The sequence below is a fragment of the Malaya genurostris genome, chromosome 1, assembly GCF_030247185.1.
Source record: "Malaya genurostris strain Urasoe2022 chromosome 1, Malgen_1.1, whole genome shotgun sequence".
NCBI classification, from domain to species: Eukaryota; Metazoa; Arthropoda; class Insecta; order Diptera; family Culicidae; genus Malaya; species Malaya genurostris.
Genome location: NC_080570.1, coordinates 7,894,059 through 7,910,164, shown reverse-complemented (window position 1 = coordinate 7,910,164; position 16,106 = coordinate 7,894,059). Strand labels below are relative to the sequence as shown.

Here is a 16,106-nt window from a genome sequence, read left to right as displayed (position 1 = left end):
TTAATTCAAAATTTAACTTTTTGAAATTTATATTTCCTGATTTTTTTCCTGAAAGACAAAACTTTTTAAAACTTAACAAATTTGATGTTTATTGATTTTCTAAAATTATTTCTGGTCAAATAATATTTCTATTTTATTTTTTCAAATTTCTTAATTTTTTTTAATCTTCAAAAAGTTTTTAAGTTTCATTTTCACTTTTTTTTGGGGTTGAATTTTCAATTTTCAGTATTCTATTTTTAAATTTCGATACTGAATTTTCGTTTTCCGCTTATCTATTCTCAATTTTTTTCTTTTAGATTTTGAACCAAGTTTATTTTAAATTCTATGTTTTCGATGTTGACTTTTCAATTTTCAACCGTCAATAAAAAAATAATCTGTTTCTGTTGTTTTCACTTTTTAATTTTATTTTTTATCTGTTAATTTACTATTTTTATTTGAACATTTAAATTATGAAATTATATTTTACTTTTGATTTTTGCAAATATATGTAGCTAACTATTTTAAACTACTGCTTTACTGCCTTTCTACGCATAAATGTCCCATGTCGTATGGAATTTCCTGATATCTGGTAGGGTTATACTTGGAATCACACTTTAAATAAGCTATGTTTTGTATGTAACTATAAATTTCACATGATTAATCTTCTGAAAATTAGATGATTATGAAGTTTTTCTCATTCCGCAATTCGCCAGACGATGTGAAACTTCATGTCATTTGAGTTTCGACATTTAAGCTTGAATTATTATTATTATTATTTTACTGGCAAAAAGTTATTCAGAAAATCGTCCCTATATCAACGATAGTCGAAATGCTTCCTTACAAAATGTGACGTGGAAGAGAACGAAGAAATTAATTTGAATTGATAGATGAATAAAATTTTCAAAGAAGTATCCTCCAAATGCTGAATTCTAACTTGAAACCCTTGTTCGATCTGATGAGTTGCTCTGCTTTTGTAGGTTCTGAAATTTAAGGATCTACATTTCTGCTAGCAACCCGATGAAACAGCGCACCGCGTATATGCACTGTGTTCTACATTTAAACAACCATTTAAAGTGACATTTTCCCATTCTAAAATAATAGGTTATGCATTTCTTTACCCCCAGATGCCCGAGGAGGATGCCTTCTCCGTACTGGTTCAAATCATGCAGCAATATCGCATGCGGGACATGTTCAAACCATCGATGGCAGAGCTGGGTCTCTGCATGTACCAGCTGGAGAGCATCGTTCAAGAGCAAATCCCCGAGCTTCACATGCACTTCCAATCACAGGTACGAAACTCTAGCATCGGGTGAATCCGGAATAACGTCTAATCATGAGCTTTGTTTTTTTTATGTTCTTGTTATATAATTAGAGTTTCCAAACCTCGATGTACGCTTCCAGTTGGTTCCTAACATTGTACACGACCGCCTTGAACCTCACGCTGAGCTGTCGTATTATGGATGTCTTTCTGTCCGAGGGTATGGAGTTCATCTTTAAGGTAGCCATCGCTCTGCTGCTGATCGGTAAAGACACACTTCTGTCGTTGGATATGGAAGCGATGCTGAAGGTAAATTGGTCGACTGAAGCGGAAATTGGTGGCTGAAGCGAAAGTTTGAACTTTGATTATTTCAGTACTTCCAAAAGGAGCTTCCCCAAAAGGTTGAACAGGACAGCGACGGTCTGTTCAACCTAGCATTCCAGGTGAAGATCAACACCAAAAAGATGAAGAAAATGGAAAAAGAGTATGCCGATCTGCGGAAGAAGGAACAGGAGGAGATGGTCGAGCTGAGGGTAATGAAGAAGAGCCTGTCTGGACGGACGAAAAGGGCGTTGGTTCTAATGCTGCATCACTTTTGCTTTCTTTTTTTTTTGCTTTCTTTTTTTTGCTTTCAATCTACAGCGATTACGAAGCGAAAATCGGCTGCTGAAAAAGCGCAACGAGCTGCTGGAGGCGGAGAGTGCCGAACTGGCCGACCGGCTGGTGCGCGGTCAGGTGTCACGCGCCGAAGAGGAAGAAACCAGCTACGCCATCCAGTCCGAGCTGTTGGCGTTGCGGCGGGTACACCTCGAAGTTTCACACCAGCTGGAGAACGCGAATGAGGAAGTGCGAGCACTCAGTCTGCGGCTTCAGGAAAATGTAAGTAGCCTGATTTTTTTCCTACTCAAATAAATTGTGAATAACTCAGCTGTAAGTTTGTGTGTAAGTGCTGATCAAACAATTAACAAATTGTCATGTTTCTATTCCTGCGGCAAACAGACTTCGGATAATTCGTTGGAATCTGTAAGTTATAAGCATGACCCATTTTTTTCTGTGACTTCCCGTTGAACAGCAGTAGATTTTAGGCTCATCAGTTTTTTGCAGTTGTTTGATCGAACAGAGTGCCATTTGCATGTCATCCAATTTTCGAACCTGAGAAAGATATTCTGTTCGGTATTATGCATGGGACTTTCTCAAATCATTTTCCAGAACAAGCAACATATTTCCTAAACTTATTGAAAAATTTTATTCCAACAACAAAAAATAGAATTACTTGTGCCTCTTTTTCGACCTCAAACTAGTGGTCGGTCGTATCACTCGTTTACGTTCTTCGCGGTGTTTCTTCAGCTCTGCCTGACGTTTTCTGTCCACGTGCTGTCGCTTTTTCCCCGTAGTGAATGTCATCTGACAGTTGCCAAGCCCTCCGATGGTTTTCACCTCTGCTGGCTTACTAGCGGCCAAACGCTTACCAAGACCAGCCCGACTCATTTTGGCTGTCCGATGAATGACGTTAAAATCATCCTTCTCCTGAACCTGGAACCTCGGAGCATCATTATCACCATCGTCATCCGCCTCGTTGTCCTCCGGTTCACGTCTCATTTCTTGTCTAATTTTTTTATATTCTTTCTTAACATCCTTCGTCCATGTTTGATCATCATCATCCGAACTCGCGTCCCGTTCACTAAACAAATCCCCGTCGGTGCTAGCTTCTTCACCGGCAGCTTCCTTCTCGGCAGCTGCCAGCGCTAACTGTTCTTGTTGCTTCAGTTTTTTCGAATGAGACTTGTCCAACCGGGTGAGCACGGGATTCAACAATCGGTATGCGTGTGACGTTTTGTCTACCTCGAAGTCAGGATTCTCGAACATACCCTTGAACCGGTCGTCGGCTAGTAAACCACTGGCGGCCGATTTTAGCTTTCCACTACCCAACTCTTGTTCGGTCAGTAGTTTTTCAGCCAGCTCAGCGTTAACCTTCGGCAGTTTCGTTTTCAGTTGCAATCGGGCCGGACGGGACTGTTCGATTTGTTTGGCAATCTTCTCTTTGCGATAGCGATCGAACGCAAACGGATCCGCGAGGGCCTTTGCCTTGTTGTACAACCGGATATCGATGAAGTAGCCATGCATATACGCCCGCAGCATGTTGGTTCCTTCCAGATGGATCAATCCAAGATCAGCCAACTCTTGTTTGGTAATAAATTTGTAATCATCGTAGATATTCTGCACATTTTCCGATTCAATTTCTTCGGTTAGATTATCCAAAAACGAGCACCAACGTGGAGCAGGTCCCAAACTAGGAATATAATAGCTCATCATTCTTGTATCTTCTTGGGCGAAGAAAAATAGACCACTTTTTGGAGAAGTTGTGAAATCATTAAAATTACTGTTCGATTCAATGTAGGCAACTTGTTTCCCAGTATTTTCGTTCCAGATTTTCAACATTGCATTATCCAAGGAACAAACGACATTCTGTTCTTTGTTGAATGCAATTTTTTTAACACACAAATCGTTGAGGTGATCTTTCACTAATAGTGGTTCCTTCGCTCGAATATCGTACAACAGAACGTGACCGGAAGCTGTCCCCACGGCCATATGTAAACCATTTTTAAACTTTAACGCTGAAACCGCCGTAAGTTTCGTATTGTTTTGGATATTTAACGCAACATCCAATGTGCCACAACGTTTCTTGTCCCGTGGGTCCCACGCTTCGACGATACCTTCCTGTGTTCCCACACACAGCAGATGGTGCTCCGAGTTTACTTCACAAGCATTAATACTACTACCAGAAGTGACGTAGGGTTGCAAAAACTGTCCTCTTTCGGTGTTCAATCGATAGATTTCCGACGAAGCTCCTACGAGAAACAAATCACACGACGGTTTGTGATAGTCCAGATCCCGACCGAAGCGCGGTATCCGTAACCGGTAGTGTCTTCCGTGTGCTGCATGAAATTCCACATACCGATCGGCTTGCAGGAACGCAATTTTACTGTAATCTTCACTCAATATTTTAAACTTAACCACTTCCGAATCGAAACATCGTTCGAATTTCAGCGACAGATTGTTCACATCGTAACACTTGACCCGGGGTTTGTACGTTCCGGTTGCTAGAATGTACTGTCCATCGGGTGATAGTTCGATACTGGTAGCCACACACGGCATATCGAAATCCTGTATCAACTCGATTCGCCGGTTGATGTCGACATTTTTTCGCTGTGCCTCGCGCCGTTTCTGATCCGACAACCAATCAGGTAGCGCTTTACCGGCGCTCAGATTATAGATTTTCACATCGCCCACGTCGGTGACTATCATTTTGCGATGGTTTTACATAAAATTTTATGAACAATTCGAGAAACACAACACGACAAACTGAAACGCGAGAGTAAATATGCACTGCTGCTGAATGTCATCTGACAGTAGTGAACACGCGTTTGCCGTATAGCGATGTCAGCCCTTCACTTTTGTTTGACGTGTGCAATGTTTGAGATAAATATACTGTGGCAAAGGCCAGTGTTGCCTGTTTTAGGTTTGAATGGTATTGGTATTTAGTTTGCATGTTTGTAGAAATAATTTTCGGAAGGAATAAAATGAGAAATGAAAATCATAAGGTAAATCGTATATGTATAATATATATTTATAGCATTTTCATATGTACTACAACTAAGGTAACGGAGGTATTTTGGCCACTCTAATATATTATGTCCCGGCGCTCATATTTCTGGTTGTAATCGAAGTGAAGTACGTATTAATATCCAATATGTCAAAGAATAAAATAATCTTCCAAATTCTGCGACATACTTGTATATACTTCATTTCAATTACATCTAAAATTATGTACGCCGGACCAAAAAATATTAGAATGAACAAAATACGGTCGTTGCCCTATCACAATGTAATTTGTATACGTGCATATTATGGATTTGACAACACTTGAGAGATCTCATGTTTTTCATGAGAATTTTAGGTTTTTTTTAATGAAATGAAACTTTAAAAGACGATTTTATAATTCACATCTCCTTTATTAACTATGTTATAAAATTATCGATATTTTTACCTGAGTTATTTACGTTTTTTATGATGTCGACCAATACACCATCTGTAAAAATCCATTTTAAGGAGATTGCTAGATGAGTCAATGCTTACAAAAAAGTTAGTCATATTGGCTAACATTAAAAGTTTGTAGGTTCGCTGGTGTTAATGTCCATACTCGATCATCACTTATCTGCCGTTTCTCTTCAAAATGAATGTTAAAACATGGTTTGTTGGTAGATTATTAAAAAACAAACACTAACGTGAAGCAGGTTCCAAAACTAGGAATATAATAGCAATGAATATTAATATAATAATGTTAAGCGATGGTATATTGGTTGTTATTTGAACTCAATTAAGTGTTTATGAATGAAATACTCTGATGATTCTCATCATCAGACTAAAGCTCTTTTTTTAATCTCTGTATAAATTGTATGGTCAGAAACCAGAAATATTAAATTGCAAATTGAAAATCGATTTGTGTATGGAGACCTGAATCAATCTCAAATAGCAAAAATGTTTGTTTTGTTTATGATAGTAAACATTAATTTTACTACTTGATTAGTAAAAGAAATCAATTTTGGTATGTTATTGTTATGTTCAATATTTACACTATATCGATTTGAATTGATACTTTTCGGCATGCATTAGCTGGGAGAAGTGAAAGATATGAAATGAAATGAAGATGATTGCAAATAGCACACCGAAATACTAGTATCTCGTGACATTTGTGGGGAAATAATAGAGATTTTTTTAGTGGAATTCAATGGAATATATTTTATTTTAAAACGATCAAACAATACATTTTCTGAAACGTTTTCGGAGCTCGACAGGGCAATTAAAGCCATAGCACAGAGAACAGACATTCCAAGTAGAGATTTCAATGCGTGCAAAAATTCAACGGTGATTTGTGTAAAGTGATGAACAAGTAGCAATTCGCCTATAGAGCAGCCCAACAGTCGCTTATGGACTCTTGCGTTCGAGCTTTCATACAATGATAAATCATGCGTGCAAAATCGTAAGCAACGGAGATTTTTAACAGATTTTCACTCGCATGCTTCACACAGATTTTTTGAAAAAGTTTGTACTAACTTAGATGTCTGTTCTCTGTGGCTATAGTTTGTAACGCTAGTGACAGAGCGGAGAAAAAAATATTGCTATTGGAAGTATTTAAATGTTAAATTTGACAAATTTAACGAACATGCAAACGTAAAACTACCATTCGGAACAAACTGTTGATCTTGCATAAATCGATTTACATGTTATGGAAGCGTCTATACATAATGAAATGTATTAAATTGGCGGTTAGCATATATATTTATCAATTTCCCAGTTTCGATAGTATCGGAAACTGGTGAGAAATTTCACACGGAAAACTCAGATAATTTTCCCAGAGATGGCTTGTCCAATTTTCTTTAACTTAAATTACTCTTGATTTGTTCTTAATGATAGTTCCTGATCAGTTTTGTGGATCCCTCATCAAAATGAAGTGCAAACGTCAATATTATTTTTACATTGGAATTTGAAACAGCAGTGCTTTTTAAATGAATCGTGCGCCAATTTGCGAATATCCAACTAACAAACACTTCGACCAACGTGGATCTAACTTACGAACCTCGGCTGTACCATGGCATTTCCTTCGTAGCAGAGAAGTCAGGTTTGCATGTTTGTGTGTAAATTTACAATATTTTTGCAAGCTGAAGATTGTCTCGTTTGTTAATTTTCAGTGTTTTAGATTCTGTAGATATAATTTTTTTACTGGCATTTTTAACTCGTGTACTATTCAAATAGCATCCCTCTTTCGTGTTCGCTAAAAGGACAAAAATAATTCATATCTAGCGCCTTGCTAAGAAGTAGACTTTTTCCGTGAACGTCGTCTATGAAAATTTGATTTGGCATCGCTGCGAGGAAAAGTGAAGTTAGCCCAACGATGGAATACCTTCTTCGTTGTCAGTAAACAATTTGTCAGATTTTTGCATTATCCAAAGAATGTCTACTCAAGATCTCATTAGTTTTTAGTTAGTTTTCTTAGTTTTAATTAGTGAAAAATTATAATACTGTGCAAAACAATCGTATTATCTGTCACGTATTGTTCGGTACTAACTGTGCTCCCCGATAAAGCTATACAAAATCGAATTGTTTTCCATTAACAATGTCTAATCCATCTGTGGAACAGCAGGACACCAAAGATGAGTCCCAGCACGACAGTCAGGTGAACAATAGTTATTGTTTTCGATTTGTTTTTACGTTTCGTCTTCGACTCATCAGCGCATTAGTAGCATGTATTGCGGCTCAGCAGTTCAACATTAACCGCTAAGCAGACGTAAAGTTCAGCCCAACTGGATTGAAAAAAAAAATTGCGGCGAAGAGCAAAATGTCTAAACTGATGTCATCAATAAATCCAAACTAGACTCAAATAAAAGTTGAGGAATATCTAAAAATAATACAATTGCAACGTTCACCACCTAGCATTTAGTAAGTGTCCTGCATATCTGAGATTGCTTGAAACGAAAAAGAACCACATTATGTCGATAGAATAGCAACTAATGGACGAGAGGCCTTCAGAAATTTTGTATCCTAATATAGCTGGTTTGTCGACTAATTGTGTCGCAATGCGTTATCTTATGGAGGACAGGCATGCTTCATTAGTTTTGCTCTCAGTAATACATACAGTTGATTCTGGTGCTTTCGATCAGTTCAGTGTTCCGGATTACACAATTGCTTTTTGTTTGTCCCATTCCAACCACATAGGTGGAGTTGAAATTTACCTCAGAGAATCAGTTAAATTCAGCATTCAATTAAACGAAGTAGTTGGAAATAATTGGTACTTGGGTATATCCGTTGAAAAAGGCATGCAGATGGGAAACTATGGAGTTGTATAGCACTCTCCAAGTTTAAGTGACTGCCAGTTTCTGGAAATTCTAGAAAACTGGTGGGAGCATTTCGTCGATTTTGGTAAACTAAATATTATTACTGGAGATTTCTATATTGATTGGTGTACTACAAAAATGACGGACAAACGCGTTTCAAAGAATTGATCATGTTATTGATCTTGCTGTTTTGTTGGATGTCAAAATAACTTTAAATCGGCAATTATGTTTTATGCATGTAATCGGACGTTAATCCACATTGTTTGAAGGCGCTATATTGCTCACTAGTTCTACCTGGACTGGAAAATATTTGCATAGTTTGGAGTCCGTATCAGGGAACTTGGAGTTTACGAATTGAACGCGGGAAGAAAAGAATTTTTAAACTTGTTTCACTGACCAAACTCGAAACTTTATTGATAAAAAATGATTACAGATTCAATATTCAAAGTATTGTCCATCGGTAGTCACTACTTTTTCTCTTCTTTCTAAAAATTCACGTTTAACCTGTTGAAAAAATTCGACCGATTTGGCTGCAATTCACGAATCGATCTATTTTTTGACTTCATCATAATTGAAGAAGTGTTGGTCAGCCAGGCTATGCTGCATCGACCGGTAGAAGTAGTAATCGGAAGGTGCAATGTCTGAGCTGTACGGTGGGTCGGGTAGGACATCCCATTACAATGTTTCCATGCATGTTTTTACTCTGTCGTGCCTACCGGTGTATCGTTTAATTCATGTGGCACCCAACTGCCTACCTTTTAGTTTATTCCCATTGCATTTAATCGTTGGCAAATGGCTGACGAAATAACTGCCAGATTTTGCCAGTTCTTCTTTCGTTTGCGAAAGGGTCTGGCGGCGCTCCAGTTCGTTCTTCGTCTTTCAAATAAAAAACTGCCACTTTTATGATTTAGTTAAAGCTAAACGGTTGAAGCCGGGCTTTTTCAGTAAAAAATAAAGGACTCTAATAAATGCTTATTCGAAGTTGCAAAAGAATATTTTATTTTGATATTCGCGAAGCATTTTTTAGAATATACTGGAGAGTAAAGCCAGTAGAGGAGAATGGAAGGAACGATGGTCGAATTGGAATCGACACGAGAATTTTGATTTTTTGACTTGAGATGAATTACGACTGAATGATACAACATTAATGTGCTTGTGCTCTTTCATCTCATTCCACTATGTAACTGATTTCATTGATAGGTTTGATGAGTTTTAGTTCGATTTATGAAGTGATGAAAAATCGGTTGCTTCGTAAATAGCGTACATTTTCGACTTATCCGGTAGTATTAGTAAATCATATTGAACACCTTGCTTGAAGCATGATAGAACCGATCAGATCCGCTCGACAAACTACGTAACGTGACTGGTCTGATCTTTCTCCGCAGAACAATTCCCGCCAAAATTCCTTCGACGAATTGATCATGAAGGAGGAGGCCCTGAAACAGCGTGACGAGATGGTTTCTTGTCTACTAGAGGAACTAGTTAAGGTGCGCCAAAGTCTAGCCGAAAGCGAAGATGTGATACGAAACCTTAAGACTAAGATCCAGGAATTGGAAGAGGTTTGTTTCACGGTTCGTATCAATATATTTTTAATAATTTCTTGCACATATATAAACAGGATAAAAAACGCCTTCGGGAGACTACCATTGACAACTCGGTAGCCCACCTGCAAGACGAACTAATAGCAAGTAAGTTACGAGAAGCGGAGGCCAGCCTGTCGTTGAAGGATCTCAAACAGCGCGTTCAGGAGCTCAGCACCCAGTGGCAGCGACAGTTGTCCGAGCAGCGGAATGAAGCGGCCCAAAGTAGCGATTCCGGTGCGAAGAAACTTCTGTTCTGGGAATCTTCACGCACTCAGGATATGCAGAAACTGGAGGAGGACCTGATGACCACACGGATACGGGAAATGGAAACTCTAACAGAGCTGAAAGAGCTACGACTGAAAGTGATGGAACTGGAAACGCAGGTGCAGGTGTCAACGAATCAACTTCGCCGGCAGGACGAGGAGTCGAAGAAGGTGAAGGAAGAACTGGAAGAGGCGCTAGTCCGTGAGAGAGAACTTTCCAACAAGGCCCGCGAACAGCAGCATCGGTACTCGGACCTAGAATCTCGCATGAAGGACGAACTGATGAACGTCAAGATCAAATTTACCGAGCAGAGCCAAACGGTGGCAGAGTTAAAACAGGAGATTTCCCGGCTGGAAACTAAGGTAAGGAATAAGATAGCTTGTTGCCCCGTTGAAGTAAACTAAACATGTTCTTTCATCTTTATTCAGAACTCGGAAATGCTGGCAGAAGGAGAACTTCGCTCTAATTTGGACGAGTCCGACCGTGTCCGAGATCTGCAGGACAAGGTTGCTGAGCTGAAGGCGGAGGTAGGTGCTCCGGATATTCACCCAATCCAGCCCCATTTGAAACATTATTGTAAATACACCAGCAGCAATGGCGTTGTGATAATTCCCAGTAACACTGCACATGACTCATACATTACACGCTGATTTTTATGCCACCGAAAAAGACTCACCCACTTTCCAATTTATTTGCTACGTCAAAAACATGCAAGCTAAGCTCTGTTATAAATTCTATTCCATGTGGGTTTGTTAGATCAGGTGGCAAAGCGCAGTTGTTTTACTCACCGAAAACACACCGTCGTAAATAACAAATTTCGATAGCAACGCTTATTTTCTGTTCAATTATTTAATTAACAACACATTTTCTTCAGTTCGAATTGAATCAGTAATCACAAGATTAAGTGGACAGGGCCTGTTCTTCTTCAACCTACCTGTTCCAACAACAGGACACCAATAAACATCTCATTTTACTGCACTTTCGCTACCCTCTTCCGTAGTTTCCTACGCCGATTACCAGTCCGGAAACCGAACCGTGGAAGTGGATCTCTTAAAAAGGAAGCTTAACTTAACCCACACGCATTGACATAGTTAGAAATTCGTAGAATGGTGCCACCTGGTGGGCTGCTAATAATACCTTCGTAACATAAACACAAATTACTCAATCATAACTCAATCATCAATTTGAAATATGTCATCTACTTTAAACATCGGAAATGGTATAGGAAATAGACTCACTGCACACACTGATGAATGGTGATGTGTCGGCGGCAGAATCATCAATTTTTAAACGGGAAGAAAGCACGAAATAGTCATTAGCAACATACAATCTAGTCGAATTGAGCAAAAACAAAAAAAAAACAGTATTGTATTATTATCATCAAGCAGCAGCAACAGCAGCATTAGAGCATAGTAACTTCGACGGCGACCGGGAGGTGGTGTGCGTTGCGTCACTGCGCCATCGAGGAACACGATTATTGTGCATTTGAAAATCGAATCAGGTTATTGACCATCATCATCTTATTATCCTTTTATTCTGTCCATCCTTCACTGGTTTTGCCTCGTAGCTGTTTTTCGTTAAATTCTAATGATTGGTTGCTTCCGAGTCATTACCTGAATGTGAAAATGCGGCGTGGCCTGAAAATATTCTTTCGGACAATGCCCTCCTATTCTTATCATATTAGAATAGAAGAATCTGGCGTGAATGTCATTCACTGATAGCGTCTAGTTCAGTTTTCTTTTGCATGACAATTTCAATTTTAGCATGAATTTTGAAACAATTTACTTACTTCATGAAACTGTGCAAGTTTTTGTTTTTTTTTCATGTATTTTTATTAGAAATATTATTGAGTTTTCCTATCGAACAATTATTGGGAAATCAGAACTGTTCTACTGTAGAGTGTTTATGAGAAATTAAAATTCAAATTCACGTCTTCAATGTGAAAAGTGGATCAATAATATCCGGAACTGAAACAAGCTTACAAAGATACCTGTCAAAATTTAATGCCATTTTGATTTATCAAAGCAATCGTTAGCCCCGAGTGAAGTGCGCTCGGCGGGATTCACCAAAGACAACCAAAATCGTCAAAAAATAGACCGGTAAGATTATGGCCTCAGTATTCTGGAATACTTCCACTTCCAAAGGCTAAGACAATTTTTACTGAACATAACATTGGCCTAATGATGCGTTTGAATAACGGAATCAGTAAGGAACGAATCTACGATTATGTCCATTCCCGGAGTATTTTTGTTACATGAAAGAAGTGCAAGTGAAAACGAGTATTACTTACTATACAGGTATACATACTTCCAGCAGTTTTTTTTTCGGTGCATCAAACGGGTATATTTTCAGCGAAAAATGGACAACGGAGAAAATTCTACAAAATTTCCAGAGAGCTTTACATGTTTGCTAAAGAACTATAAGAATTACTGCAGTTTGAACTTCGCATCAAACGAGTGCAAATAAAACCAACATTCAATCGATAATAATGCACTTTTCAATCGAGAAAATGCACAATTTCGAATAAAATTCCACAAGTCAGCCCATTGAAATCCGCAAATGAATCCCGTGTAGCATTGTGATTGTTTATTAGGCTGAAATATGCAAATCCGAAATAATATAATTAACACAAATATGTTGTTTAATGCTTTTTGCGTTCGTTAGGACCGACCATTTTGATTAGAATGAAAATAAAGATTCGTTTTAAGAGAACCTTATATGTAAATCAGATCTATTGCGAAGCAATTTCAATACCAAACTTCAGCTTCTGATCATTGGCATTTGAGCTTAATTTACGAAACAGTTGTAAACTTAGGAGAAATAATATTGGCAATATTACAATAATGCCAATTGAAATAAAAAAAATGGCTCTTTTCACATCCCTAAGACCTCGAATAATCCTTTTTCAGGATCCCGAAAATATTATATAGAATGGATTCGGAAAGTATTAAGGTTCTACTTACAATTTAAGGAAACCAGCCAACGCATATACGCGTTAAAAGTTTGGAATTGAGGAATGATCTAATTTTGTAGATTCGATAAAAACATTATGGTCTCTCGATGAGTCCAGTTGCTAGAGATACCCCTTTGACTAACCAATTTTCAAAGCCTACTTGATGACAGAGTCAGTTTGACTGTTACACGATTTTTTCTAGATTTGAAGTGTTCGAGTCGTGATAGGTAGTTGAAAAGTTTCTGTTATAAACAAGAGAACATTGTTAGCGTTCCGGATCGAAGTAAAACTATTTTTTGAAATTGAGCGGCACAATCACGAATCCCCTTTTTTTTTTTTGAACGAATTTTGTTCCAGACTGGACATTAACAGATCTGCGATGCAATCCAAACAAATCCTCGTTTTGCAGTTTCAGTTTCACAGTAGCTTTATAGTGTCATCGAAAATTATGCAATTTGCTCCAATTACGTTTTATTTGACCTCTCATTCTCCCTTCCCGTTTAGTATCGGCTCAAAACTCCGCACAGTCGGGACATGTTTAGTTTTGCAGTTGACAGCATCAAAAGTAAATTGAGAAACTGATTGTTCCGTGGCGTGTTCCCAAAAAAAAAGCACTAGGTGTAGGTTTTGCTCCATAAGTTATGATTGAAAGAAAGTAAGTTATTCCATTCTTTGTGTTTTAACCGTAGTACCTTAGTGCATGTTTTTTCTGTATTTACCTGGATCCTCAAAGCTATAGCTTTCGTAAGCTTATACTGCGCATGTCGGCATGAAGCACCCCCCAAACTTACTAACTGTATTGTGTTGTTCAATATCATATCTCCAACAATCCTCTCTATCTCTCTCTGTTTCAATGTACTGATGTTTCTACCTTTCCTCTCTAGCTGACAGCGCTGAAGTGTCGCGGTACCCCACTGAATCTGCGCATGATCAAAAGCACCTCGATCCAGTCGATCGATTCCACCAATGAGATCGACTTCAGCGAGATGCATCTCTCGCGAAAGGATATCATCACAGGGACCGGAGGAAGTGGTTTGGCTAGCACCGTGAATCCAGCCTTTGTCTCGTCACCCTCCCCGTCATCGTCGTCCTCGTCGTGAAATTTAGTATTTAAGGTAGCAGCAGCAGCAGTACTAGTAATTGCTAGTAGTAGAGTTGTTAGATGATAGAAAAATTGCACACACTCATCGGCATTGTGACACCTGGAAACTCATACATACACCACTTTCTCTGTCACTTTAATTACAGTAGAGAAAGGAACGTGGAATCGATGGCAGAAAGTACTAGTTTTTATTGATAAATAGTAACGGTAACATTTACTACTTAGGTTGTACCGAGCGAGATGTGAACGAGCAGTGAAGCACAGGGAGGAATCTTACACAGTACGACTGATTAACCTACTACGAGACGCAGTTCTTATGATTTGTATGTGAATGTGTTTTGTTCGCTTATTTTTAGTCTAGAAAAGGTTTATTTAAATTGCTACCAATTGCAAATACCACTAAGCGTTCTGGTTTGATAGCGGGAGACTAGAAGAGCTCTAAGCGTAATAGTGTGCAAGTCAAGCTGACAGCAAATACAGGCAATCTATATGTTATTATTATTATTAATATTATTATTATTATTATTGCTATTATAATTATTATTGTTTGTGTTTCGTTTCGCGTATTAGTTTTTTTTTTATTTTTATGTTCTGCGTGAATAAAATGCAAAAAGTGAGAGTCTAACTGTCATATATTGCTTGTTGCACAATGTGGATCGAAAAGATGAGTATTTTCAAAGAGTTTATATCCTATATGTATACACACACAAGGCACACACACACACACACACACACATCTGAGCGGAAGTATTTCGAAATCCGGATACAGCACGGGTTGCTCTCAGCTCAACAGTCCTGAATTCTCGTATTAACTAAACTTTACTCGTTTATGTTTTCTTAGCTGACGTCCAACGGTGCCGGCATAGTTTAGTATCTCATACTGACAGTATGCATGCATGCATATTACAATGAAAAACCAATTCCACTAACTGATATGAAAGACGGTATTATAACAGAAACATGTTTTCGGGCGTTGGCGCCCTAGCGCTTCTTGAACTACTAAGTTTCGAGTGCAGTAGCAATAGTTAACCAACCAATATTAGTCGTTCAAAATTTCGCATTCGAAGTAATACAGCAGCAGCAGCAGCAGTTTAGTCTTTTTTGCTTGTCTGCCCAAATCTCGTAGAAATTTGTCGTGTGTTCCAAAACGAAAAAAAAAACATTATTCTGTACCTAGATTAGTAGGCGTGAATCAAACGAATACTTGAACTGATGTGTCAAAATACAAAGCAAATGATAAAACACGAAAACATATGTCAGGCGAGAAGCTGTGAACAGTCCTTTCTACGGTAATTTTATTTGAACCGAAGTCCATTCGAGTCAGGTGGTTTGATTGCTTTCAAATATTATTGATTACTTATATTTCTTCTTTTGAGGGGTTTTCATAAGACATCGTACCATCACTGTGACTAGACTTTACTTACCTAGCACTTGTGAATAACTTGCATAGTAATCCCGTTTAAACAATTTTCAGCTTGATTCGTTGTATAAACTATTGTTTCGATTCTAGCATGATTGATTGTCCTGGTCGGTCCTAACCCATGAAGGCTGTTCGATTTTGCGCTTTTTCACTGCCAGAAGCAGATTGTAATCCAAATATATATAGTCGCAGATTAGGTTCGTCTCAGGACAGTGTGCTAAGTATCCGTCATGTTCTTTCTTCAAGATTTGCAATGTGTAAGTTGTATGTAAAACGTTCATTCAATTAATAAAAATTTTCTTGATATCGATTTGATGAAAATGAGTGTCAGTTCTGAATAATGGCCCTTATTACCGTTCTCACTTCCACTTTCACATTCACTTCACTTACATGTCACTTCACTTGATTTTCCCTATTACCAGTATCACGCATAGTGATCACTGTAGTGGAAAAAACTCATTTTTTCAACGAAATGTTGGTGGCGTGATGTTCATAATGACATCAAGTTCATCCAAGTAATTACTTTTGTCTCTGAATCGACTTCCATAATAAGGATCTACATTCACTTCACTTGATATCCACCGTGAAGTGATACCCATAATAAGGGTCACAGTCACTTCACTTGATTTTCACCGTGTAGTGACACCGGTAATA

General features: G+C 38.2%; 2 protein-coding genes across 7 annotated transcripts in view; one reads left to right on the top strand and one right to left on the bottom strand.

Annotated features, from left to right (window-relative positions):
* LOC131431296 (ecotropic viral integration site 5 ortholog) overlaps positions 1-15,312 on the top strand; it is a 49,450-nt gene extending 34,138 nt beyond the window's left edge. Inside the window, exons 3-12 of one of the 6 annotated variants that reach the window (XR_009229665.1) lie at positions 1,104-1,268; positions 1,352-1,546; positions 1,612-1,770; positions 1,880-2,116; positions 2,237-2,260; positions 9,516-9,689; positions 9,749-10,339; positions 10,406-10,504; positions 11,366-11,478; positions 13,815-13,954. Coding sequence is in view for 3 of the 6 variants with exons in the window: in XM_058596916.1 (XP_058452899.1) it covers positions 1,104-1,268; positions 1,352-1,546; positions 1,612-1,770; positions 1,880-2,116; positions 2,237-2,260; positions 9,516-9,689; positions 9,749-10,339; positions 10,406-10,504; positions 13,815-14,030 (1,860 nt within the window). In the remaining 3 variants the exon portion in view is untranslated. Of the gene's footprint in view, positions 1-1,103; positions 1,269-1,351; positions 1,547-1,611; positions 1,771-1,879; positions 2,117-2,236; positions 2,261-9,515; positions 9,690-9,748; positions 10,340-10,405; positions 10,505-10,977; positions 11,479-13,434; positions 13,586-13,814 lie in introns of those variants that run through there. The other 5 variants (XR_009229663.1, XR_009229664.1, XM_058596916.1 and 2 more) reach the window with 5 other exon arrangements.
* LOC131431321 (nucleolar protein 10) lies at positions 2,460-4,645 on the bottom strand. Its single transcript, XM_058596957.1, has one exon. It carries the CDS (start codon positions 4,541-4,543, stop codon positions 2,507-2,509), a length of 2,037 nt encoding a protein of 678 aa, XP_058452940.1. The 5' UTR covers positions 4,544-4,645; the 3' UTR covers positions 2,460-2,506.
* Positions 15,313-16,106: the final 794 nt, after the last annotated feature.